The 26954-nt window shown below is 36.1% G+C and overlaps 1 protein-coding gene and 1 long non-coding RNA gene across 3 annotated transcripts; both read right to left on the bottom strand.

The window, feature by feature from the left end:
* Nucleotides 1-6335: 6335 nt before the first annotated feature.
* On the bottom strand, nt 6336-10926 carry LOC123390759. Its single transcript, XR_006605336.1, has 2 exons — nt 10620-10926; nt 6336-6597 (listed from the first exon to the last, which is right to left on the bottom strand). It is a non-coding gene; the product is annotated as an uncharacterized LOC123390759 (long non-coding RNA).
* A 2413-nt stretch (nt 10927-13339) lies between these two features.
* YIPF5 (Yip1 domain family member 5) lies at nt 13340-26954 on the bottom strand. Of its 2 annotated transcripts, XM_013052351.2 has the most exons (7): nt 26800-26940; nt 26573-26664; nt 26175-26294; nt 19281-19453; nt 18306-18451; nt 16094-16275; nt 13340-14767 (listed from the first exon to the last, which is right to left on the bottom strand). In XM_013052351.2, the coding sequence occupies exons 3-7, from the start codon at nt 26282-26284 to the stop codon at nt 14605-14607; spliced, it is 774 nt and encodes a 257-aa protein (XP_012907805.1). In that variant the 5' UTR covers nt 26285-26294; nt 26573-26664; nt 26800-26940; the 3' UTR covers nt 13340-14604. The 2 variants fall into 2 exon arrangements, with proteins under 2 accessions (XP_012907805.1, XP_004744774.1); XM_004744717.3 differs by lacking the exon at nt 26573-26664 and having other exon boundaries at nt 26800-26954.

Below are 26954 nucleotides of genomic sequence, written 5' to 3'. Positions count from 1 at the left end.
TTTCCTCTCTTGCCTTCATCCTTCCCTCTTTTTCTCTTTCTCTTTCTTTTCCTTCCTTCCTCCTTTTTCCTTCTCCCAAACACTATCCTTCTTTCTTTTCCATTCTCCCAAATACTATCCACTTTTGCCTGGGCCTTCCAAGTGAAGGAATACATAAGACATACACATAACTGCATATACAACATAACTGCTGCACTCAAAGGAATTCTCCAGGAGGTTCTCAACAAAGTAAAGACACCTGGGAGGGTCAGAGCTTCATGTTCTCACATAATCTAGAATTTAGAATTAGAACTAGAGGAACCCATCTCCAGTTCCTTTCAGAACTGAACCCAAACTCGCTAATCCAAACCTCAGAGATAAGTCAGCTTCTGATTTGTTGCCCTTTTAAAAAAAAGTCCTTTGGGAGAAGAGGAAAAATCTTAATTCATCTATCAGTTCGGTTTCATGCATACGATTTATTTTTTCTAGTTTCCCCTCAGGATTGCAAATAAATTATAAGGCAACATGAATTCTTTTCAAATGTCACCATCTTTTCAAGATTACGTAACTACTCTCTAGGTCAAATTGTGGCTATACTCATTTTTAGCTGTGCAACAAATGGGCAGCAAATACTTTGAATCTTTAAAATAATCTAAAGTAGTGATAATAAGAATACCGACCTCACTGGATTGTTTAAAGAAGACATGAAAGTGACACATCTGGTAGGGGGCCTGTACATGGTATGTGACAAGTACCTTTTAGCTGTTGGTTTCATAGTGCAACACAGTTTTAAATGCATCCTTGAAGTTAAGAATGCAAATAGTGATTATACTTTTGTCAATTTCTCTTAAAGTTGAAGTTAATCAGATATATTGCCTATCAAATGCATCACTCAAATGGGAATTGATATCATCAACTCACTTGTATCTTTCTTAATAAAGGATCTAAGGTGCCAGACCCATTATGACACAGTCTCTGCCCTGAATAAATTTACTTAGATTTTCTCTTTACTTTTAAGTTTGCTTTGTTAGAATCTCGTTAGCTTGTGAACTCCCTGAGAGCACAGGTAGGTGTTTTCATTTGTAACTCTCAGAATCTACCAATACTAGCCATTCAGTAAACATTATTGAACCCTGATTTGATGCCAGGAAACTAAAACCCATTTACCCATTAAAAGACTATAACGGTTTTAAGATTTCTACTGCATTGGGTCAATAACAGCACCTTTTTCTCTCTGGGATTTAAGTTCTACCTTTGGGCATGTACTGCTTATTCTATTCTGAGCAGCTCTTATAATACACACACACACCAAAGGAAGGGAGATAAAAAGAAAGAAAAATAAAGATAAGAAAGAAGTAAGGAGAGAACAAATGGAAGAGGATACAAAAATGAATAAATTTTACTTTTTATTCACAAGAAACCCTTCAGTATTTCATGTTTTTGATATGTCCACTTACAATTTATATAATTACAAAGAAAAAAAATGTGTAGAGTTTGTGATTTCTGTATTAAAACATTTCAATTAAAATGGTACCATAATTTGGGATCTGCTTTTTTAAAATTAATTAATTTATTTGACAGAGAGAGATCACAAGTAGGCAGAGAGGCAGGCAGAGAGAGAGGGGGTAAGCAGGCTCGCCGCCAAGCGGAGAGCCCAATGCAGGGCTCTATCCCAGGACCCTGGGATCAAGACCCTAGCTAAAGGCAGAGGCTTTAACCCACTGAGCCACCCAAGGCTCCCCTGGGATCTGCTTTGTTAATTGCAGTCATTATCCCTGAGATTACTGGAAATCTTAAAGCAGCAGAGTAGTCAGAAAAGAAAGAACACAGCTTTGGAATTATACACCAATAGCCCTACAGCAATCTGTATTACCTTGTCCAAGCTATTGAACCCCTGTGCTTCCATTTCTTCATCTTTAAAATAAAACCTAAGGGGCGCCTGGGTGGGTCAGTGGGTTAAAGCCTCTGCCTTTGGCTCAGGTCATGATCCCAAGGTCCTGGGATCAAGCTCCGCACTGGGCGCTCTGCTCGGCAGGGAGCCTGCTTCTCTTCCTCTCTCTGCCTGCCTCTCTGCCTACTTGTGATCTCTGTCTGTCAAAGAAATAAGTAAAAAAAAAAAAAAAAAAACTTAAAAAAATGTTTAAATAAAATAAAAAATACTGAAAAATTTTAAAAAATTAAAATGAACTTATGAAAGAAAAAATAAAAATAAAACTTAACATCAATTTCCCCTATGAAAACTCTATCAGTGCTAAGAGCACAAGCTCTGGAGTTAGGCTCAAATGATGTCTCAGGGCAACCTTGTGTGAACTTCATTCCCCTTATGAATGAAATATAGGTAGGAATAGCTAACTGATAAGGAGTTGTTAGGAGGGGGACGCCTAGGTAGCTCAGTTGGTTAAGCAGCTGCCTTCGGCTCAGGTCATGATCCCAGCGTCCTAGGATCGAGTCCCACATCAGGCTCCTTGCTCCGCAGGGAACCTGCTTCTCCCTCTGACTCTGCCTTCCACTTTGTCTGCCTGTGCTCGCTCTCGCTCTCTCTCTCTCTGATAAATAAATAAAATCTTTAAAAAAAAAAAAAAAAGAGTTGTTAGGAGGAATAAACTAGATAATCAGGAAGAGTTCTATTCCACATATTAATAGACTTGTGTTATCAAAAATTGTACCCAATTATTATTATATTTTGATTTTGTCAAAAATTATGTGGAAATTTGTTTTTTGATATTTATAGAGCAATACATATAACACATATACATATATTATACACATATATGTATACACACGCACACATAATATACATATTATCCTTGATTTTGCCTCTTGGCCTACAGAGTCTATATTATCTGGCCTTTTACAAGAGAAGTCTAGAGAGCTTTGGTTTAGGAGATCAAAGTAACAAAATCCCAAGGCACTGCTTTCTCTAACTCATGTATCTCATATTAATGAAGCCAATTCCATGTAGGTGAGATCAGAGAGACTGGCTGGAGGAGTGAGGAAAAGGTAGACACATTTTAAAGATACCTGTCTTTAAATGTGGGATGGGTGATGCTCCTTTTTTCCTTCCATTCTTTTTAGTACTAACCTAGAAAGTGCCTTATGGTTAGCTTCACCGTCCCTTTACTGGACAGACTGTTGGGGAAATGGTAATGAAACAACTGGTATATGGGAAATAACAAAATCGGATTCTTACTCATATACCAGGTGGACCAAAACAAATTAAATGTGAAAAGCAAAACTTTAACGTGCTTAGAATAAAAGATGGAGGCTGGTTTTATGGCTTTGGGATAAGAGAGACGCAAGCCGTGAAGGCAAACACGGACCCCCTGAGCTCTATAGACGTCCCTAAGCAAAACCTTGTGCACACGTACACAAGACAGGCACAGGATTGTTTATATACCATTTGTAAAAGCAAGTAATTGGAGACAGGCTTAACACTCATAGCATGAAAATGGATCAGTTCACTGCAATGCATTAATGAAATACCACATACTAGTAAATGGACATTCGTGAAGTATGCACACAGCTGCATCTCACAAACTTCGGAGTGAAAAAAGCAGGTCACAGAGGAAAAACAGGGTGATATCATTTACATAAAAAATCTGCTAGATAATCCTACATTGTTGAAGGACAGACATATTAAAGATGCAAAGGAAAGCTGAAAACAATAAGCCTAAAATTCAGAATACTCTGCTGGGAAGACATGGGCTGCAATTACAACAGACACAGGGTATTTCAACTGTATTTAATGTTTCTACATCTTGATCTACACAGGCAGGGTACACGGATATTTATTATATATATATATATATGTCATATATTTTATATATATATATATATTTTTTTGTTTGTTTGTTTGTTTGACAGAGAGAGAGAGAACACAAGCAGGCTGAGTAGGAGGGAGAAGCACATTCGCTGCTCACACTCACATGGGGCTCAACCCAGGATCCTGGATCATGACCTGAGCCGAAGGCAGTTGTTTAACCAACTGAGCCACCAAGGCACCCCTTATATTATACTTTTTATCTTATTCTATGTTACTCTAAGTAACATCCATTTTATTAATAAAGAACCAGAGAAAATCCTTCCTATTCTTTTCCTGGCTTTGCCTTGTGAGAGCCATGCTGGTTTTTCCTGCACTTTCCATGTTGCTGAAAAGGACGTAATTGCTGACCTCAAGAGTAGCACAGCTTTTATTTTGTTCAAGACATTTTAGTGACTGAACTAAGGAAATGGCTCCTGGATTTCTCGAGAAGAGTCATGCTATACCACAGGAGGTCAGTGCTAATATAGATGGAAGTCCTTGGTACCTTAGAGGGAATTAGCCTATTTTCTTAAGAGGGGGGCATTGATAAACCCCCCAAAAAGGGATTACTCTAACAGTACAGTAGCAAACTCTGGCCTATGGGTGATGTGCCTGTTTGATTATTTTTTATTGCAATAAATTAAAAAGAAAATATTTAAAAGCTAAAAATTACATGAGGAGTTTTTAGGGCAAAATCATGTTTTCTTTCTAAGCTATAGTTAAAACTTCTTCCAATCAATTCAAGAGCTCTTAAAAAAGAGAACATCTAGTCATTAATTCCCTCACTTAATAAAATATATTTGCCAGGTGAATAATTTGTTTTAAAAACAAAGATATTCTATGTATAAATCCATACAGCTAATAAAATTTTAAAATATTATATGTGTGTATAAAAATATACATATATATATATATAAATACACACATATATATGGAACACTTTCCCATGCCAGTATATTCTTTTTTAATATGATGAGATTTTATTACCAACTCAAAAGTTATATGCATATTTATGTATTCTATATATAACATATATAACAGTATATATTACATACTACATTTTAGAAGTGAAATGTCTTAAATCTCATACAAGTTCTTCATTTTGTAGAGAAAAAACTAAAGCACAAAATGATGCAATCAAAGTCTCACCAATTATTAGCAGGGCTAGTGCTCATGTATGTATTTTCCACTCTCAGCTCGCCGTTCAAAAGCACACACAAAAAAGTGCCAGAATTGTGATGTTCTCTCTCAGTGGTCATAAAATCGGACTCAGCAGGGAAGGACAGAAAGAACATGGAAGAGGGCCTGTGAGGGGCTGCTAAGATGCTCTGAGTGCCTGTTTCTTGATCCAGTCATGTGACTATGATCACTTTGTGAGACTTCACTAGCTGGACACTTACATCTGAGAAGTTTTCTGCATATGTCATAACAAAATTAAAGACCCCCACTAAAAAAAGCACACATGAAACATGCCATTCTTAACACCACAAAAAAGAAGTCAGTGCCAGGTGACCGTTTATATACTTGTCACTAGGTGCATGAAACCTACAAGTCCTGAGCTGGGTTACACTACTAAAGAAATGTGAAGAATCTGAGAAGGATCTAGACAAGAATCCAAGGGCAATCAAAAGAAGAAAGTTACGTTGTGAGTAAAAGCATTAAGGCAGAGAAAATTTAGCTTATAAGGAGGAAACCAAAAGCAGGACTTTGTTCACAGTAGGAATTTAATAATTTGGAGCTGCACTCAATGGGACAAGCTCATTGAGCAAAGCAGGGAAGTATTTCCCCAGTCAGTGCACCAGGAAAACTTCAAGGAAGGGCCTTATTTCTTCCCTGTATCACTTGCAAAAAGAGATCAAGTGTATCTTCCCCATCACTTAGAGAGGCAGTGTTACTTTTTTTGTTAAAGAACTGAGAATGGGCAGCATAAAACTTCAATATGCACAAAAATTGCAACAAATAGATCTCATTTCTGTATCAGGGTCAACTAGAGCTGGAATAAACTCAGCACCAACAGAAGAGAGACAGAGGCAGGGACAGAAGCCGTACTCTGGGAATTGGATAGGTTTCTCTTTAAAATGTTGATAAACTGCTTATTTTTTATAGCTCTGTAACTACTATTTCATCTCTGCTCTGAATCTGAATTTTATAATTGCCAATGTGGAAAAAACTACATTTGGAGCAGTACCAGCAGCCAGAGTGCACCCAGCCTAGTGGAAGAAGGCAGCAGATGAGATGAAGAGCATTAGGATGGCAGTGAACGGATACTGTCTTCCAGATTTTGGCCAGGGTCCACAGGTTCCCTGCCCATCTTAGAGGATGGTGACGTAAGACTATCCCCTATAAAGAAAAAGCAAGAAGACTGAAGCTCTAATTGCAGCATGAGCAATTAACTAGTGAGGAAGAGAAATTTCCCAACCCTAGGGCTAAAATGAATTCGTGAGAAGTTTTGCAAACATGTCAGTAAGAATTGCCTATGTAGTCTGGATGCTGAAAAACTGTTTTACATTAGACTTTCTAGAGAAAATTGATTTACAAGATTAACATAACTTTCTGCTGTTTGATTTACTTTATTTTTAGTACTTATGGCTTTAGTACCAATAATGTAAACAGGCTGTATTTTGATTACACTAAAAATTTTAAAACGCTCTTCATATAACATAAGTAGAAAACAAATTTCCTAACACATGTTAGCACAATCGCTTCAAACTTCCCCTGTTGATTATTTTAGGGCCCCAGATTCCCTGCTATCACCTTCTGTTCAGTCTTGACTTTCAGGCTCTCAGCTGAGTTCCAGTTCTTCCTCCAGGGGGGACCTGGTTAAGACAGAGGTTCCATGGTTTGTTCATAAATTATTCTCTCTCATTTTTGTGATATGAATAAAAACAGAAAATCAGTACAATTCTTGTGTCAAATATTAAATTCTAACTTTGGTTCAAAGTAGATGATCAAGGACAGCCATATTTAAACAACATTCCTCTCATTGTAGATTCGGTTTAATCTTTTATTAAACCATAGAAGTGATTCAATTTTTTATAGGAAAAGCCAAAGCCAAGCAACCCTAGGAAGATTGTGACCGAGACCCATCAGAATAAAAGTCTGAAGAGACGGTAAAAAGAAAGCCTGGGTTAAGCAAGATCTTCTGGCAGACATATACATGCAAGGAGTATCTGAATTGGCATTTAAGCTGGAAGATGCTGTTCAACAGGACTGCTTGAGCAGTGATGAAAATGTACATTTAAACAATTCAGAAATAGTGTTTTTTTAAAGTGCATTGCTTAAAAGAAGCTTTAAAAAAAGCTTGCTTAAAAAAGCAAGGCATACGGTGCCTAGGTAGCTCAGTCAGGTAAACTTCTGCCTTCAGGCATCAGGTCATGATCCCAGGATCCTGGGATGGAGCCTCACATTGAGCTCCCCGGTCAGTAGGAAGCCAGCTTCTCCCTCTCCCTTTTATTTCCCCTGCTTGTGCTCATGCTCTCTCTGTCAAATAAATAAATACAATCTTAGGGAAAAAAAAAAAGCAAGCTGTAAAATATTATAAATACAACACCAAAGCACAAAATACCCTCTAAACAAACAACCCCATCCAAACAAAAACCAAGCAAAAGGAAAGCATTTTAAATCATTTTATTAAGTAATTCAACTCTTAAAAGTGCAATAAAAATTTATATAACAAACTGCTTTCTGCAGATGTCTGAAGTAAAGATGTTGATTTTAGTTTTTATAACTGCTATCATAATAAAATTTAACTCCTGGGAAGTGAAATAGGAACAAATTGGGTAACAAGGTCTAATTTGAGCAGAGTCACTGTCAGATCATACCATATATCTGATATTCTCTCTAAAGATGAGTACTGATGCAATTAAAGCCCAATTGAGTTAAATGGAAGGGATGCTCTGAAATAAGTAAATTAGATGAGCACAAAGATCCACTGAAGGAGAAATTAAAAATGGGCACATTTCTGAACTTTTTTTTAAAAAAGCTACGTACAGTGACCTTAAAAGGACACTGTCAGACTGACTCTTCTAAACGGGCAAGAAAAAAAAGGCAGCTCAGTTTGAATGACGTCTTCCCTTCTCATGTAGGAATAATCTGAGGTGTGGGCATGACATGATACTTTCACCAGTGTTCACATTCCACTGCTTAAGAGTGGCATAAAGGGGCACCTGGGTGGCTCTGCTTTCGGCTCAGGTCATGGTCTCAGGGTCCTGGGATCGAGCCCCGCATCGGGCTCTCTGCTCATCAGGGAGCCTGCTTCCTCCTCTCTCTCTCTCTCTCTGCCTGCCTCTCTGCTTACTTGTGACCTCTGTCTGTCAAATAAATAAATAAAATCTTTAACCAAAAAAAAAAAAAAAAAAAAAAGAAGCATAAAAATGCTGAGGTAATAGAGAATCACAGATCAGTGCTTATATAAACATAGATGTGACTTGCAGCTTCAACAAATCAAAAACTAGACTCACACTAAACAGAATACTAGGGAATAAAATTATTGAAATTTTCAGAATTTAAATTCTGCATTTAAGTAATTATTAACGTGAGCACTATAAGAAGCAAAAATGGCATGTAATAAAGGAAGACGCCAGTACCAACGCAGCACTATTTATAATTTTTTAAAAAAATGTACCAAGATCCTAACTGTTTGATAATAGGGGACTGCGGAAGTCAATTAAATTCTGATCATTTAATAAAATGATATCCAGCCTGGAAAAAGGATGAAGAAAATTTCAATGTTCAACATATATAATGATGCCCACAATAGACAGCATGCTAAGTTAAAAAAAAACAAACAAACATGACCTTGAAAACATTATGCTAAATCAAAGAAGCCAGAAACAAAAGGCCCCATTTTATGCTTCTCTTCTTACAGAATGTCCAGAATAAGCAAATCAGAGACAGAAAATATTTAGTGGTTGCTAGGGTATGGGAGGTGGGAAAGTGAGAACAATGGGGATTCTCTGTGAGGTGATGGAAATATTCTGAAATTAGTGAAGATGGTCGTACACTGTGAATACAGTAAAACCACCAAATTAATAAAATGGATTTTGTTATAGGAATTTAATAAAAAATTTTTTTAAAAAGGAGCGTGCACATGTGTATTCATGTGGAACAAGTCACTGGGGGTACAAAGTGGGGAGGAGGAGGATTCCTGTATGTGACCTGCTAAAACAAAAACCAATCAACCTGAAGGGAGTTAGGTGGGGAGTGAAATTTGGAGGAGGCAATAATCTCACTTCCTTGGTATCTCGATGGTTTTTTCCCCTCTGGTCAGGAGTTCTTCATTGTTTTATCCTCTATTAATATCTATCTTAGGATTCTTCCTCCTCCTTTTCTCTTGAACTCTAAAGATACAGGTGTTCTAGCAGTTTGCTCTACTTCCCATTCTCACCCTCCATACTGTTAACGTATCACTAAATCTAACACATTTTAAGGATACACTTAAATGATTTTAATAAACATACAGTTGGGCAACTGTGAGCACTCGAAAAGCTCCCTCCTGCTCCTGAGCAATCAGTTCCCACTTTTACTCCCAGATAACTACTCATCTGTTGTCCCTTCAGATTTCTTTTCTAGAAATTCATAAATGGGTATGTGGGCTTTCATATATGGCTTTTTTTCTTAGCATAATGTTTGAGGGTCATTCCTGTTAAGATATCTTATCAATAAACCATTCCTTTCTATTGCTGTATAGAGGTATTATTCTTTACCAAAATGATGGCATGTAACAGGAGAAGAAAATAAAGACATTCCTATTTTGAAAAAACATGTAACATAGTAGGACTTTTAAGACCACTGGCTGCCTAAAGAAAGGACTATCAAGACCTATAGCACTAGCAAACATCACAAAACTGAAAACTGTAAGCAAATTTAACATGAACTTTTACAAGGAATCTTGAATTATATTTACCTGAAGAAAAAAAATGAAAGAACCATATTGCTTTCTCTACTTTTAAGATAATCAGAGTAAGCCAAGTAGGTATATAAATTTTTAACTATCTTAAATGTATCTACATTTCCTTGTCTTCTCATTTTTAAGATTCTTTTTGTACTGCTACTGTTGAAAAGCTATTTTAAACACCTTAATGCATAATTAATCACCCTACATGCTATCAGATTTAGTAGTAGTTTTAGAAATAAACCAAATTTATATATGCAAGGTAAGCCTAATTATTTGGGCTCACAAAAAATGTAATATCTGATCTTCAGAACCTAATGTGCTCAAGAAAGTATTTGTGTTTTTAAATTAGGAGAACAGCTCTGTATTTAATTAGTCCTCATTTGAGTATGTAATCATTTTAATTTATTTGCACAAACACAGGACACTGTGCTCCATCAGTAGATAATGTTCTTCATTAACTAAAGTAGGAACTTGGTGCACAGGGGTAGAAGTATTCTTATCTTGATGTAAAAATCCTAACTCCATACTACTAGCTTTCTTTCTTCAGTTTGCGTAGTCACTGTCCCGAGATATACATTTGTTAATATAAAAGACTTTTAGTTAAGTACTCTGCCAGTCCCTAGAAATAATTTAATATTTAATGTTTTATATTACCTACTGCCCAGATATGTATACTCAGTTATTAATGAACTTACTGAAATTTAGGTAATAGTTATGTATTAAAATTCAAACTTCAGTAATTTGGATGGTGGCAGAGTAGAGTTAAAAATCCATTATTTCTTCATTGGTGGTGTACAATAATAATAATAGCACAGACTGTACAGGCTTAACTCAGGCTGTTTGGAAATAAACCCCGTATTCTTAACAAGCTAATGATAGATCATTCGTTTCTATTCATAAAAGCACACGATCAAATTTTTCCTTATGGGATTCACAACTAACCTTGGGTATCTTGTTATTGCCATTCCTTCCCCAAGTCCTAAATACATCCTAAGAAGAAAATAAAATCTCCCGTTAATTACTGTAAGTCTTTGAAAAAGTACTTTGTTTTTGCCTAACTCTGAATGTTTCATTCTTAAGCTTCCTATTTTGAAACAAGTATATCCTTAGATGAAATTGCTTAAGAAATCATTTAAGCTTTCATTTCCAAATAAATTGGAACTTAAAAAAATTGAGATCATGGGGCATCTGGGTGGCTCAGTCAGTTAGGTGGCTGCTTTCAGCTTGGGTCATGATCCTGGGATCCTGGAATCAAGCCCCCAGTCGGGCTCTCTGCTCAGTGAGCTCTCTGCTTCTCTCTCTCCCTCTGCCTGCCACTCTGCCTACTTGTCCTCTCTCTGTCAAATAAATAAATAAATAAATAATCTAAAAAAAAAAAAATTGAGATCATTTGGCAACCAGTACTTAGAATTTTACATGGTATCACAAAATGAATCAGAAGATAGTTTGTCAGGACAGATTTAGTTTGGAGCATTATTTTTAGGTAGAAGCTTGCTCTAGCTAGAGTTTTGAAAACCCAGTGCTATTCTTTGGTACTCTTCATGCTATGATCTGTACCATTCTATATTTCTTGCAAAACTTTTGGAAATACTCTATGAAAGCCAAAACACCTTGTCATATATGTACATACATGCGTGTGTATATGTATATATGTATTATACATATACACATATTATACATATACACACACATATGTATAAATAAATAAAATTTCTCCTACAGAGCAAGTTAAGCAAATTGTCTGAGTCATTACATTAACTCTGCTCTACGTGACAACAAGCAGATCTCCAAATGTGGTCCTGACTTCCTACAACTTTCCACACTTACTAAGTCAGAGTACTCTACTGGATAAGATTTCAATTTCTATAGTTCACCCTTTGCCCAAAGTTCTAAATTCTTCCATTTACAAGGAAAAAAATGTCTAATTTCAGAAAGGCTCCTTTTTTATAGGTAATGAATACTACAAAAATAATTGTATAATTTGAGTTTCAGAGATAATCATCCCACTTAGATTTGGAGTATATTTGAGTTGAGCAATGCCCATTAAGGTTACACATAAACTTGGAAAGTGTCAAATGCACAGTACTTAAATTCTACCCCAAAATAGGTCATTAGCTACATTTTTTAAAAAATCCTCTTTGTTTGGATGCCTAGTATGTGCCAACAGTTAGCGTTTTAAGATTTACAGAATTTTGCACTATTTTTATAACAGTATCTGGAGAAAGAAGCCCATTCCTACAAGCCTAGTTACATAGCTCTTGAAAGCACCCACTGGTAAACATGCTAATATGACATGGTATTAAAAATCATAAAACAGGGGCACCTGGGTGCCTCAGTCAGTTAAGTGTTTGCCTTTGGCTCAGGTCATGATCCCAGAGTCCTGGGATCGAGTTCCATGTTGGGCTCCCTGCTCAGCAGACAGTCTACTACTCTGCCAGTCCCCCACTGGTGCTTTCTCAATCTCTCTCTCTCTCACTCACTCTGTCTCTAATACATTTTTTTTTTTTAAATCATAAAATACACATTTATGCCATACATAAAGCAACTATTATCTGTCCTTGGCATAAAGGCATACATAAATAAATAACACTGTAGCTTGACTGAGAGATCCTGAAAATCCATTCATAGTGAGTTTGTTACTCAGAGACAATCACAATAAGTGAGCTTGTAGCTATACTGACTTATCTCTCATATTTAATGTTACATGTATGTTTTGGGTACAAAATGGACCCTAGCTAGATGCTCTTCCTGGAACTTCATTGAGGAAACAAAAATCTACTACAATGCCAGAGAAAAAAGTCAGCATATATAACTTTTTGAAATAAGTTTTTCAGCTTTTAAAGTATGCATAAATATGGCTATATACACTGTATTTTTTTAAAAAGATTTTATTTATTTATTTGACAGAGAGATCACAAGTAGGCAGAGCAGCAGGCAGAGGAGGGGAGGGTGGGGTGAGGGGAGCAGGCTCCCTGCTGAGCAGAGAGCCTGATGTGGAACTCAATCCCAAGACCCTGAGATATCGACCTGAACTGAAGGCAGAGGCTTAACCCACTGAGCCACCCAGGTGCCCATAAGAAAACTTTAAGAAGGGAGACTTTGGCTATACATGACTCTTCAGATATCAAGCAACTCTAAAACTAACCTCTTGCATTAAATGCAACTCTACTATATAGCTGTTTTTGATAGAGTAATTGTTTATATAAGATGGTTTTGTACCCAATCACTTTAGAGTTAACTAAGACAAATAACAACAAAAATCTCTCAACATTGATTTAAATTAGAAATTATCATCTTGGGGGTAGAAGAAGCAAAAAATAAGAAAACAATTTGGGGAATCTGACTGAAGATTAATGGTCTGAGATTATTCAACAGTGAGAAAATTTAATTCCCAAAGCATCATCTATCCTGTTCATTAGGAAAAATTGGATATTAACAGAAGGCACTCATTATATCTGCCTTAACAAGAGCAGTATTTACAAAAACTGAACTGAAAGAGGCAAAAAAGATACTATCCATGGATTACAGTAAGAAATATTCTAAAACACTTTGGTAAGTTTGAAAACCCAGCCAGAAACAAATTATTACTGAGATTATTCCTAGATTAAGTATTAATAAAGAAAAATGAATTTATATGATTCCAGAGATTAAAAATCATGATCTTATAAGAAATATGTTTTATTAACGTAACCTCCTCTTTTGATTGAACACTACCTTTTAAAACCAACAATAAACATCAGTTTGTTTTTTTAATTAGTAAAAGTCTCCCCCCCCCAAAAAAAGAGGGCAACATTTGCCTCCCCACAGGGCACCTTTCTCGTAAGTGTAACTGAGCTTGTCCAAAATCAGAGGCAGTTTTTTCAGAAAAACCCAATGATCAAAATATAAGATACAGCATTTTCCCACAGATTCTCTGACAAGAGAGTATGACATTAGCCAAACAAATTTAATACAAGGAAATAATATTGTAACTCAAATTGCCTTTCACTTAATCTTTTTTTTTTCTCTAATTTTATACTAAAAAATTTCTGTTCTTAAAACTCAGGCTAAACCAGGAATACAAGTTAAAACTAGTTAAAGAAAATGCGATAACAAAAACAGTAAAAATCAACTCAACAGCTGTTAAAATTGGGAAATTTTTAATTACTAAGCATCAAATGCATTTTACATTGGTAACTGCAGTACTGAAATTGTGACATTTTAAATATTTTTTTCAAAAAAGGTTAGTGATTCTCTAGGAAATATGAAGATCCAACAATGAACATAAATGTAGCCAGCCTGGGTCACTACGATTTAGTTAATGCTTACCTTAACAGGTGTTCACATTTCCTGTCTACAATAAAGTAGACTATGAACTTCTTGTCTCTTTGAATTTTAGCAAAAACTCCATGAGATAATCTAAAGGAATGTCAAATTTTGGAAGTGCAGACTTATAAAAATTCTACTTTGGGATCACTTTTTTGCTCCAAGTGCAACTAACTTGAGAATATAGGCAATTTTTCTTTCCTAATCCCTTGGAAAAATATTTCTGCAATACATCTCGTGTCTTCTTAACTATGACTGGGTTGTTTCTAAGAAAGATTATTATGTGGTTAGTTTCCCACAGTTGATAAAAATCTATTAAAAACATCTTAATATAATTTGCAAGGAAAAAATTTGTTTTTCAAAGGTTGCAGGAACAGGAAATAGCACTTCTTAATCTTATCTGTATAAGCACAAATACTTAAAGCTAGTCATACTGCAGATAAATCCAACATAGTATTCAAAAGTTCTATAAAAATGAACAAAAGATACATATTTACTTCCATTGCTCCAACAGTCAAATGTTAGGTCTGCATGAGAGTTGCACTGTAGCAGTTCGCTGGTCCAATTTAAGAGTTGAAGTCCTTTTTGGCCCAATGATGTCCACATGCCAGATAAATTCAGTTCAAAAAACAGAAATCAGGGCAAAGACTCCATATAACAAAGCACAAGGATATGCTACTAGAAGTTGTTGTCCTTCCATGGCTAATGCAGAAATAAAAATTTTGGATGCAGAAAAACTACACCATCCAATAATTCCAGCAGTGAGAATGATTCCTACCATTCCTCTGTAACCGACAAGGAGAAACAGGGGGAGGAGGGAAAAAGGCAGTAGATGAGATTAGTTATGTAAGAATACAACAATAACCAATTCTTTAAAAAAAAAAAAAAAGGCATTTTAAATCCACATTGCACAAATTTGCAGAAATGATTGAGATTTTTTTCAAATGTTAAAATAATGTACCTCACAGTGAATTTAATAATGCTCAATCATTCACATCCACATCCAATGAAGTGAGAAAAAGCTCATTTATAATTACATTTTGCTCCTGTTAGCATAAGAGCTAGATTTCTCTCAACTTTGGCATTACTGACACCTGGATGGATGCACTTCTGTTAGGAAGGGCTGTTCACCGTTAGGCTGTTCTACCTTCGGCCATGAGGTACCAGTAGTACTCTGTACGCCCCACAGTTACGGAAGCCAAAATTATCTCCAGACACTGCCTAATGTACCCTAAGAGCAAAATTGCCCTGATTAGAAAATACTGCTTTGGTAGAAAATCTCTTTTGTAAAATTCAAATATATATGTGCCAATCTCCACAAATGAAAAGAGTGAAACAGTTTCTACACTGAAAATCTAAAGCATTTTTACACAAAGCAAGAATACTGTGAAGCCATCATCTTGTCAGATCTCTAGCATCAGACAGCTGATACCTGTTCTTCCCCTCAACCTTTCCTTTAACTTTTAAGCGCAAAAACAGCGCACGGTTGGTTGTGCCTGGCAGTAGCCACAAGGAGGAGTCGGAACAATTGAGAGAGAATCTGCATACTGGCCATGAACAAAGAATTTAATCAGCAGGAATTTACAGCTTTCTTTTTAACCTTACCTAAAACATTTTTTAACAATTAATACTTAAACCGCTTAGAAGCACATCTGAAAACATGGCAGGCTAGTAACAACAGCCTCTTCCCATAAAAAGAATGTTTCATTTCCAGTTAAAAGCTGCCAAACACAGAGTATGTGTTTATTATTCACTCACTTAGCATATGCCCAACATCTCTAAGAAATGAGATATAGTCTAAAAAATATCAAAGATGGTAAGTAACATTTTAACAACTTGATCTTTTCATGTAATATTTTAGCTAACAATCACCACTGTTCAGTTTGTTTACTGACACTGGTAAATAAATACAAAAGTCAAATTCTTTATTACAAATAAAAGCAGAGATCGTATAAAAGATTTTAAAATTTATTCTCAGTTCCACTGCTCACCACTGAAAAGCATGTAGTACAGTCCTCATTCACAACAGGCCCTATATCTCAGTTATGTGAGATTAATCCTACTACAGATAACTGGTCAATCAATCCCCAAAATAAAAATTCAGTACTTACTGCAAAGAAAATATCACCGCAAAGCTGGAAAGTAGGATCATGGGAAGAAGACAATATCCAAGGACACTTGCCACACACCCAAATGAAACACCTGTCATACTCATTAAGTTTAGTAAACAAAACATTCCTAGACATCCAATTGCACTGATCCCATATACATAGCCAAATTGGATTTTGCCAGCCTGTGGGTAAAGAAGAGATTATACGTTAAAAGGAAGAAAGGAAATTCTTTTGGGTCTTATTTCACCTAAAATGGTATACGTAAGAAAATACTCAATTTGTGAGCATCAAAATCTGTAGAGGCAACGATTCTTTATGCAGAATAGTAAAACACAGATTGGCTTTTATATCTTTCTCAAGAAATTTTAAGTATCTATTTCCCAATACACAGATATTTGGTTTTTCTTTTTCCAGTTAGTATTCAAGCAATTCAGCAAATAAAGATACAAAATCATGGTACAATCACCTTTAATTAGTAGATTTCTAAAAAGAAATTTAGCTCATTTTAAGCAAATAAACTACAGAGACAAGATGGAAACCCCTGCAGAATGTTTGGACAATATCTAACATCACTTGAAAGCACCTAAGACGAACAAAATTGCCCCAAAGCAATTTGTTCTCATTGGAGGATGTAGTCGCAATCTTTGTAACAGCAGAAACAATTTCACCATTCATTTATATGGCTGTTAAAGGAGCTAAGTGAAAGGAATGCAGGATTAGCAGGACACAGTGGTTCTATGGGGAGGGGAGGAGAAAACTGATTAACATGCAAGAGAAACATAATGGAAGATACATTTTTCTTTCATTATTTTTCCAAATTGTTGGTGGATTTATAAAGTCTTTTGACAAACAAGCAAACAACAACAACAACAAAAAAAAAAAATCAAAAGAAAACTTAATTATGCTCTTGTTAAAGATATGACTGAAAAGACTTAAGACAATATAAGTTAGGTAAATTGCTGTCATAGCACTCTCAGTCAAGATATATGAACAAACATTGTATTCAGGTCATACTGTGATGAAAATCAGTCCACAGAGAAGATTTCAAGAACTCCCTGGTTTGTTAGATTCTGGACATACAAAACTCAATTATGAGAATGCCTCTAAAAACTATGTTACATGAAAAAATTCTTGCCATTTTTGTTAGACTCAGTATTTATAAATATGTAAGAGTGTAGAAGTTTCAAAAGGTTCAGCTGAGTTCACCAACGAATTCACTAAAGTAGTAATAATAAAACCTCATACAGCACTTTAAAATTTTTCAGTGTTCCCATTTAACCTGTCTTGGTTAATCTGTAAACAATCTTGTGAGGTGGGAATCACAAAATTATAAGAGGAAGCAAAAAGACGAAAACAGCTTGCTCCAGGACAGAGCAGGAGCACTGAACTAATGCCCAGATTTCCTGACTAAAAATCCCATCTTCTGGGGCACCTGGGTGGCTCAGTGGGTTAAGCCTCTGCCTTCAGCTCCAGTTATGATCTCAAGGTCCTGGGACTGAGCCCTGCATCAGGCTCTCTGCTCGGGGGGGGAGCCTGCTTCCCCTCTCTCTCTGCCTGCCTCTTGCCTACTTGTGTTATCTCTCTGTCAAATAAATAAATAAAATCTTTAATAAAAAAAAAAAAACCCATCTTCTATCCATTACATCATTTATCTTTTCTAATTCAGAGACGTAAGATAAAATACAACATATATTAGCAAATTATCTTTACAACTATTCATTTCCAATATACTTTAACATTCGGAAGTAGGAGATAGGCAGTTAAAACATCTTGCCCTTTAATGTTCCGATTCATTAGAAGTTAATATATAGGAAAGTAACCAAAACCACTATAATAACAGAACACTGCACAAAGTCCACAGATTTTAAAAAATAACAAAAGCTATCATTAAAATACAGAAGTAAAAGAGCAACAGGCTAAAAAATGTCAATTTCTAAAAATAAGGAATTTTGATGATGGACTAAAGCCACATGTTATTGTTTCTTTCCCCTAATAATTAGACCTTTTCTTCAAACAAAAAATTATTTCTAATTATATGACATTTATTATCAGTGGAGAATTGATGAATGGGTACATAATATTCCAACAACCTAATACCACTCAAAATACATTCAAGATCTGATATATAAACAGAGTCTCAAAAATGGCTCCTGGTGGGACACTGAGAGACTGTTTTCTAATCTCACACATAGAGTTCAAACTGAAATCTTACCAGTAACAATGTGGCTCCAAAGGCAAGGCAAAAAACCATCGGTCCTGCCAAATCAGTCTCATTCATGATGCTACCGTCTGCTACTTTTAATGGATGTAACACTGTTAGTGTTTTTTGCCAGATGTGGTCAAAATTGATACCTAATTCTAAAGGAAAAGAAAGTAAGACAGTCCATTAGGATTTGTGACACACCTTTAGTTTACCTGAATCCATGAGGCAACAGGAGAAAAAATGAAGCACTCATTATCAAAAGAGAATCTAGCAATATGAGACATTTTGATAATTCTTCAATACCAGTCTTCACTCACTATGGGGTTTACTCCACAAATATCCTATTTCTGGTTTGGTACTAGAAAAGTGTATGGATATGAAAAAAACAAGACATTCTCAGCTATGACTGCATAACAAAGAATATATGGACAGCATTAACAGTAAGGGGTTCTCTACATACCTGGAGATGCTACGAAATTGTATATGAAACTACGTTTCTATGCACAACTGTGCATTTCTTCTGAGAAGAGTATTCATAACTCTCATTAGACTTTGAAAGGGTATCCAACCCCCCTCAAAATGTACAGAACTACTGCTTTATGGGTTTTAGAATAGTTTGAAAAATGCTATTCTTTTCAGTGATATTACTGGTTTTGCCAGCTTCTTCCATGTAAAATAATCACTACCATGTTATTTCCTTTCATTTCTTCCACTGACAGAATTTAATCATTAATGTGAAGTCAAAGTCAATGCTCAAATACTAACATAATTATCACTTTATAGAGATCTATTAAAAACTCTGGTCCCCTATGGCTCAGTGTGGTTTCATATCTGTTTTTTTCTGTACCTCAATATGGTTTCATATCTATTTTTTTCTGTACCATCATTCTTTTAAAGGAAAGGACAAGTTCTCCAAACTAAGATCTATTTTCACTGACCAGATGGACACTACAAAATACTATGAACTGTTGCAACCAATCCTACCTTCTAATAAAGGTGGCTCATCCTCAAAGTTGTTTCCATAGAATGGCTGAGGTGTCGCTGGAGTATACGCCTGAGTAGGCTGAAAAATCTGCCCAGTGTATGGCTGTTGTGGCTGCATCATGTCTGGAGGGACAAATCGGCCTTGCTGCGAGTAGTCATAGCTAGCATACTGTCTGTAAATCAAAGTTACATTTCTCAGAATTACGTCAACAGTGGTATCTCTGAGAGCTACAGAGTCATAGTCATACAATTCCCTAGAATAGCTACTTTGCCAGTTTTCATAAATGGTGCTGAAATGATAACTAAGATGATCTTATTATCTACAATGTTAAGCTGTGTTTTTTTTAGATAATCTTTCTAATGACACCCACACTTACACAGTGCTTAAGCATTTTACAAACTATGAAACTTTTAAACATTAGGTGGTCAACAAATGAAAACTTAAGAATTTTATCTATTTCTCCCCATTCAGTAAGTATATGTAATATGAAGATAACTGTGAAATACAATTGAGGCCTAAGACTACAAATGAAAACACAACATGACAGACTGTACTACATGCTATGTAATTTTCCACTGTAGTTTGGATCTCCATCGAATGTAATAATTCTTCCTGACTCTTTGTAGGATGTTATTTTTCGCAAGTGGGTAAATCTCTTCACAAACCATGACCACTTTCGAATACATAGGGAAAAAATTCAAGCCTCTTTCTGTGAAAGCTTTCTAAATATAACAAAACATTATTGCATTGTACACCTTGTATTTGAATAGCACTTTTAAGTTTTCAAAGTAGGTGTACAACTACTGTCTCATTTGATATGTACTATAGTAAATCCTGCATTGTAGAAAAAGAGGCTTTACCAAGGCTATTTTAATGATGAAAACAACAGGGAAAAGAAGGATGCTGAAGCAGTATCTTTAAAAACATGTTTTATCAGAGCGCCTGGGTGGCTCAGTGGGTTAAGCCTCTGCCTTCGTCTCAGGTCATGATCTCAAGGTCCTGGGATAGAGCCCAGCATTGGGCTCCCTGCTCAGCAGGGAGCCTGCTTCTCTGCTCTCTCTCTCTCTGCCTGCCTCTCTGCCTACTTGTGATCTCTGTCTGTCAAAGAAATAAACAAACTCTAAAAAAAAAAAAACCCACAAAATCTGTTTTATCATGTTGTGGGAAAAAATATGGCTTACCTATCAATGGACTAATCTCATTACACAGTAACAAATAAAGAAGTAAAGTAATTATTTTCAAAGATATTTTTGAAAAGAAATGAGAAGCCTTAAAGATCCTTTAGTTTAATCACACTTAAAAATTTTATAGTTCCCTATTGACAAATATAAAATCTAATGACTGCCATGAATATTGAAATTTTAAAATTAAATCTAATTTTTAAATTAACTGAACATCTTGATTAAAAGCAAATCTAAGTAATAGCAAAATTTCAACTACACACAGCCCTCTGGAGAGCCCAATGGGACTCTGAAGATTTAATTATCACACTAATCCAATCCAAGCTTAAAAAAATGCTATTTATTTTTCTGGCTATATAGTAATATAGACTTTGATCAAACACTATTTTAATAGCAAAAGATAAAAAACAATACAGTTACTAGTAAATATATTGTAATAGGGGCATAGATTACTACTGTTATAAGGAATGAGGTACTTTTATGGGTACTAATGAGGAATGATAATAAAAAATATTCAGTGAGCAGAATCGAAAAACACCCAATGTTCAGAACAGTATTCACTGTATGTACCACTGTGATGGCACTTTTTAGAATATATCTGTATGTATATATTTGTATATATGTATTTTATATACATATACAAACATTAAGTACAATACATACAATTACATAGGTTTAGGTATAATGTAATATAGTATAACACATATAATTATATAGGTAAAAGGACCTGGAAGCAAGGGGAAGTGGAAGACTTAATTTTCATATTAAAAAATCTGCACCTTTAAAAATGTTATATATTTACTACTTATTAAAATTAATTCATTCTAAAATGTTATATATAATATATAGTTACATATTAACTACTAAAAATTTCCAAAAATACATATAACCTATTTGAACATTACTGTTTCAAGTGTTTAATGTGAATTATATCCTATTACCTCACTACAACTTTAGGAGGTTTACTTTATCATCCTTCCCATCCTAAAGATGTAGAAACTGCTATCTGGGTGAAAATGATTTCCCTGTGTGGGCCAGAATGCAAAGCAAGACTTTGATTCCAGTGGCTAACTCTTACCAATTATAATAAAAATCACCCCCAAATCCTACCTTATGGACAGAACTATAGTATCTTTTTTCCATATATACGCTTCCCCTATCATTTTTATATGCAAATATGTTGATTTCCAATTATTTACACATAGACACACACACACACACAAGCAACAGGACTAAATGGCTGAAATGAACTAGGACAAGAATCAATATTTTTTTATTTAGTATAATATGCTGTTTGGATGATCTGTTAGAATATATCATAATCTACCTCTGAGTTTATGAACCAGCTAGAAAGGCTCCATATAGGAGCCTTCTACAATCTGCATAAACAGATTGTATCTTATTAAAAAAAGAGACAGGCCGGATATGAATGTGTGTACAACAGGAAAACCAAAAAGAATGAGTGGTTCTCAAACTTTCTGCTCTTAGAATCCCCTTATACACTTAAAATTTATTATTGGGAAACCCAAAGATTTTTTTTTATTTATGTGGATGTATCTGTCATTATTTTATCACATTAGAAATTAAAACAAAAATGTTTAAAATATTAATTCAAAGTAATAATAAACCAGTTACATATCAGCGTAAATTTTTATGAAAAAGTACTATAAAAATTACTGAGAAAAGTGGCACTGCATTGTATTTTTGACAATCTCATTAACATCTGGTTTAATAAAAAATACTGTTCTTGGGGTGCCTGGGTGTCTCAGTGGGTTAAAGCCTCTGCCTTCGGCTCAGGTCATGATCCCAGGGTTCTGGGATCGAGCCCTGCATCGGGCTCTCTGCTCAGCAGGGAGCCTACCACCTCCTCCCTCTCTGCTTACGTCTCTGCCTACTTGTCATCTTTGTCTATCAAAAAAAAAAAAAAAAAAAATCTTAAAAAGAAAATCCTGTTCTTTGGGCACCTGGGTGGCTCAGTGGGTTAAAGCCTCTGCTTTCGGCTCAGGTCATGATCCCAGGGTCCTGGGATCGAGCCCCACACGAGCTCTCTGCTCAGCAGGGAGCCTGCTTCCACCTTTCTCTCTATCTGCCTGCCTTTCTGTCTACTTGTGATCTCTGCCCATCAAATAAATAAATAAAATCTTTAAAAGAAAAAAAAAAGAAAACACTGTTCTTATCTGTTTTTGCATTTAATTTTAGTTGAAATAGCTTAAGAAAATCTAGTGTTGCAGACAAACAGCTGGAAAATTATTTAACAACCTTTTCAGATTACTCAAAGTAGTAGTTTTTTAAACTTAAGTTGCAACATAGAAAATGGAACAATACTAATAAACTTTATACTAGAATACACTCATCTGTCTTGCCTTATGAATGGATACTTGCTTTACTTATGTATGATTTTTTAACATTCACTGCTTAGAAAATATTAGTGTGGGTGATTCAGCTCTTCCAAACATTGACATGTTTAATAGAAAAACATATATATCAAGTATAAACACAGGAAAATCACCTTTGTTAACGTCACCAATGATTTCATCAGAAAAATGGTTAATTCTGGAAAGGTGAAAAGTTTATAGTAATGGACAGTTTTCCCAAATCCTCATTTTTACCTGAAAATTTGAATTTAACCACTGGCTACACAGGCTGTTAGTTTTCTTTCTTGAGTAAGAAGCTCATTATTTCATCTTTGAGAAAATATCTGCCCAGTACTCAAGTCTAAATAACCATAGTTTGTCTATCAGGATGTGCTTTCCAATAAAAATGGTTTTCATGGAGAGCAGCTGATACAGCCTATGATTCAAAATGCACAGGGGCTTTTCCTCGAGAGAATCACCGTACTTCAGTATGAACAAGAGGTCCTTTGTGACATTTCCATTTTGACACAGAGAATATTTTTAATGTATGGGTACTAAAGGGTCAGGATTTAATAGCAGCATAATTTTTCTGCTTCATCAAGGGCATCCTTTTAAAAAAATTACTTATGTATTTGACATAAAGAGGCACAGCAGGAGAGGGAATACAAGCAGGGGGAGTGGGAGAGGGAGGAACAGATTTCCCGCCGAACAGGGAGCCCAATGCAGGCTCGATCCCAGGACCCTGGGATCACGACCCAAGTTGAAGGCAGACACTTAATGACTGACAGCCCCAGATCAAGGGCATCCTCAAATAAACTGGTTCCCTCTACACCCCAGAAAGTGTGTGTTGATGAAGAATACAATGATTACTAGAACAATCTGATGCCCTTGTCTGACTCATATTCAGATACTAGCAGTTTTGCCAGTCATTGTTTTTACAACATCAGTACAAATGTCAACACACCTGAAAAGGTAGATAGTGTCTTAATATTGTTATAATAATAGTTTTAATCTTAAAAGACCCCCTGAATGGTCTCAAGGATCCTCTGAGGTCTGCAGTCCACCCTGTAGAACTGTTCATATAGACTCATGTCATGTAAGGAACAGAACTACTACAAGCAAACGACAGCTTCAGAAGTGGTACCATCATTCCTTCTTTAAGATGCAAGGTGAGAAAAACAACACCATGGAATTTTACTGTTTTCATTTTCTGGAAGGATCTGGTCAGGAAAATTGGTGGCTTGCTCCTGCTGGGTTTAAACTAGAATATAGTGTGGTAGACACAATCTTTAGAGACTAAGTCAACATTGTATTCTATATAGGTTCTTATCAGTTAAGTCAAAGATGAAAAAATAGTGGCTTTAAATACTTTAAAAATATGTAGTTGGCATTTTATAGGCATATCTAGCAGAGTGTGAGACCTGTCCAATAGGATAATCATAAAACTCAACAGATTAAGATCAAAGGGCCTTTTACTTTTTGTTGCTGCTATTGTTGTTATAAGAATATATAAATGATACTTACAAATGAAACTCAATTATTACTGCCAATACATTAAGCTTCCTGTTTTCCTAGGCTTCATCTATAAATTCATATTTGTTAATTGGCAATAATGGGTATATGAGCAACTACAAAAAAACCTCATCATACTGAAGCAATGATTATTGGCACATGATCTGGCTGCAATGGAATTGGGAGAATATTTAGCAAAAGAGTATCTAAACAACGCTCCTATGTAAAACTAAAATGAGAGGATGATATCTGGAATGAAAAGACAAGTCACACATTTAAGAGATGCAAACAGGGACAGGAGAAAAGAAAGGCAGAGATAAATAAACCTATGAGGCTATGATCTAAATCTAATAGTTCTGCAGGGTCTTACATCATTAGGTTAAAAACAGGACTGCGTACAGAGACAGGTTTTTCAAAGCCCTTGCACTCTGGCCAATCCTCCATTCACTTTCCTCTCATACATAGATTAAAACAAACAAAAAACATTCTTAAGTAAATAAATGGAGATTTAGCAACAAGATTTCTCCAATTCTGCCCAATTAACTGTTCAAAGAAAATAAATCCCTGATGGCATACAAGAAAATTTAACTGAAGGAAAAAACTGATTTATAGTATTTTTCACATGCTCACTCCCACTGTTCAATGTGTTAGGTTTTAGGGGGGGAAAGGGCTTAGAATATATCAAATTAAGCAGACTCAAGGGGTCAAAAGGTATAAAAAATGCAACTTATATAAGACAGACCATACTGAAGACTGAATTTGATTTTTGCTTTGCTTTTTAAATTCTTAGGCACTTTCATTCAGATTTATTTATTCAAACATGTTCTACTACTACATGTTTCTCTCAGATTGATTCAAAACAAAACCTTCCCATGCCCTCATCCTGGGAGACTTTCATGAGGTTTTTAAATCAGGGTTCATAGATGAACATCAGAAGGCACATCAACTGTGCAGTAATATGGATATTTATGTGGGCATCTCCTTGTGCACATTTACATCTCAGAAAGAAGTCCCTCATTTTTGTAGGATTCCAGAAGGGGTCCTGGACCATCTAAAAAAGGTTAAGCCATCCTGGTATTGGAAATGACTGATAAGATTATCTTTAAGGTCCTAAGAAACGAAAAATATTATGTCCTAGAGGAGACTGGTGGATAGCGTCAGCTAATGTATTTCTGCCACTACTACCAGGGACTATTAAAAAATCTGGGTTTTTGTTTTGTTTTGTTTTGTTCTCAACAGGTCAGGGCTGAAAGGTTTTGAGTTCCCCCTTGGCAGGGACTGTCAGCAACTGGCAACTTGTGTGTACTACCCATAAGGTTTCAACATGAGCAGTAACAAAGATGATTATCACTTGCTATTAAAAAAACCAAAATCACCTGATGATACATAACAGGGAGCTAACACTGCTAAACAGTGTCACTAAGCCCTTTCAATTAACATTGGTAAGGTCTGAAATCTGGATTGATTTAACGCTTAAACTAGCCATCACAAGATTTCAAATTTTTAACTGGTTCTGTAGATGAAATCGCTTAGGTTATCTTCTAGATACTTGAAGCTAATATCCTTACCTTAAATGACGCACTATTACTAGGAAACAGTACTTTAACAATCTACTTTTGCACTCAGGGCACACCTGAAGATACCACAGAAGATACCAAACTCTAAATAGGGCAATCCTGTCAAACCCAAACCAGTGTCACAGATCTTTCGAGAGGAAGGAAGATTATGAAAAATCACATTCCTGACAAGGGACATGGTGACACATTCAGTTTTAGGCAGAACCAAACAATAAGGATACAGGCTTTCATTCAGTCTGGGGTACATATTGTCAAAGTTGACAAGTTACTTGCTATAGGGTCCTCCACTTCCTCCATAGTCATAGGACGGCTGTGACTGGTCATCGATGCTGTAACTTGTCTGGTAGAAATCCGTATTTAAGTTATCAAACCCTGCCATTGCAAATAATCTGAAAAAGAAAAAAATGGCAAAAAGTGTTTACACCTAAGGTCCTACTGAATTCGTTTCGGTACAAAGCAAAACGCCTTAAAAGGCACTAAATTATTTCTTCTGTAATTGGGGGAACGGCATTTGGAGGACAGATCCAGGTGGGAGTTGCACAGGATCTCCAAGAGCCGGGAAAACACCTCCACTTCACCGAGCTGATATGCCATGGTTAGAGGAAGGGGCGTAGGAGAACTGGTTCCACGGAGGTCTAAAATATCAACAACAAAGACGATTCCTCACCTCACGGCAGACTGCCGCTGACAATGCGACTGTCTCCTTGCCAAAGAAGGCCCGGGCCTTCTGGGAAAGGGCAGACTCCTGGAAGGCCGCGCCTGAGGTACAGGGGTCGCGTCAAAGCAAGGGCTTGAAAGGGAGTGAGGGTCTGAGCGAAAAGACCGCCGAACCAAGCCGCGCTGCACTAGACTGAAGAGAAGCCGAACAGTGCACCACAAGCCCGGGACACTCACCAAACCGGGAAGCGGCGGTAGCGGCGTCAGCAGGTCCAGCAACCCCCCAAAACCCCTCAATAAGGCTTAAGACCCTGAACAGGCTCCGTTGCTACGTGTCACAGGGCCAAAGAACTGCTTCCGGGGCGCACCCGTTCGCGCAGGCGTGTTGGCAG

The sequence above is a fragment of the Mustela putorius genome, unplaced genomic scaffold (genome assembly GCF_011764305.1).
Source record: "Mustela putorius furo isolate JIRA1106 unplaced genomic scaffold, ASM1176430v1.1 tig00000145_pilon_pilon_pilon, whole genome shotgun sequence".
In the NCBI taxonomy this organism is placed as follows: domain Eukaryota; kingdom Metazoa; phylum Chordata; class Mammalia; order Carnivora; family Mustelidae; genus Mustela; species Mustela putorius.
Note: the sequence above shows the minus strand (reverse complement) of the source record. Positions and strands in the feature narration are given on the sequence as shown.

Coding starts and splice junctions, on each gene's coding strand:
- YIPF5 (XM_004744717.3), bottom strand. CDS start 26,284: ATGGCAGGGTTTGATAACTTAAATACGGATTTCTACCAGACAAGTTAC. Junction 18,452..19,280: donor TGAGCCACCTTTATTAGAAG/GTAGGATTGGTT, acceptor CTTTTCCTTTAG/AATTAGGTATCAATTTTGAC. Junction 16,276..18,305: donor TTGGAGCCACATTGTTACTG/GTAAGATTTCAG, acceptor CTTTACCCACAG/GCTGGCAAAATCCAATTTGG.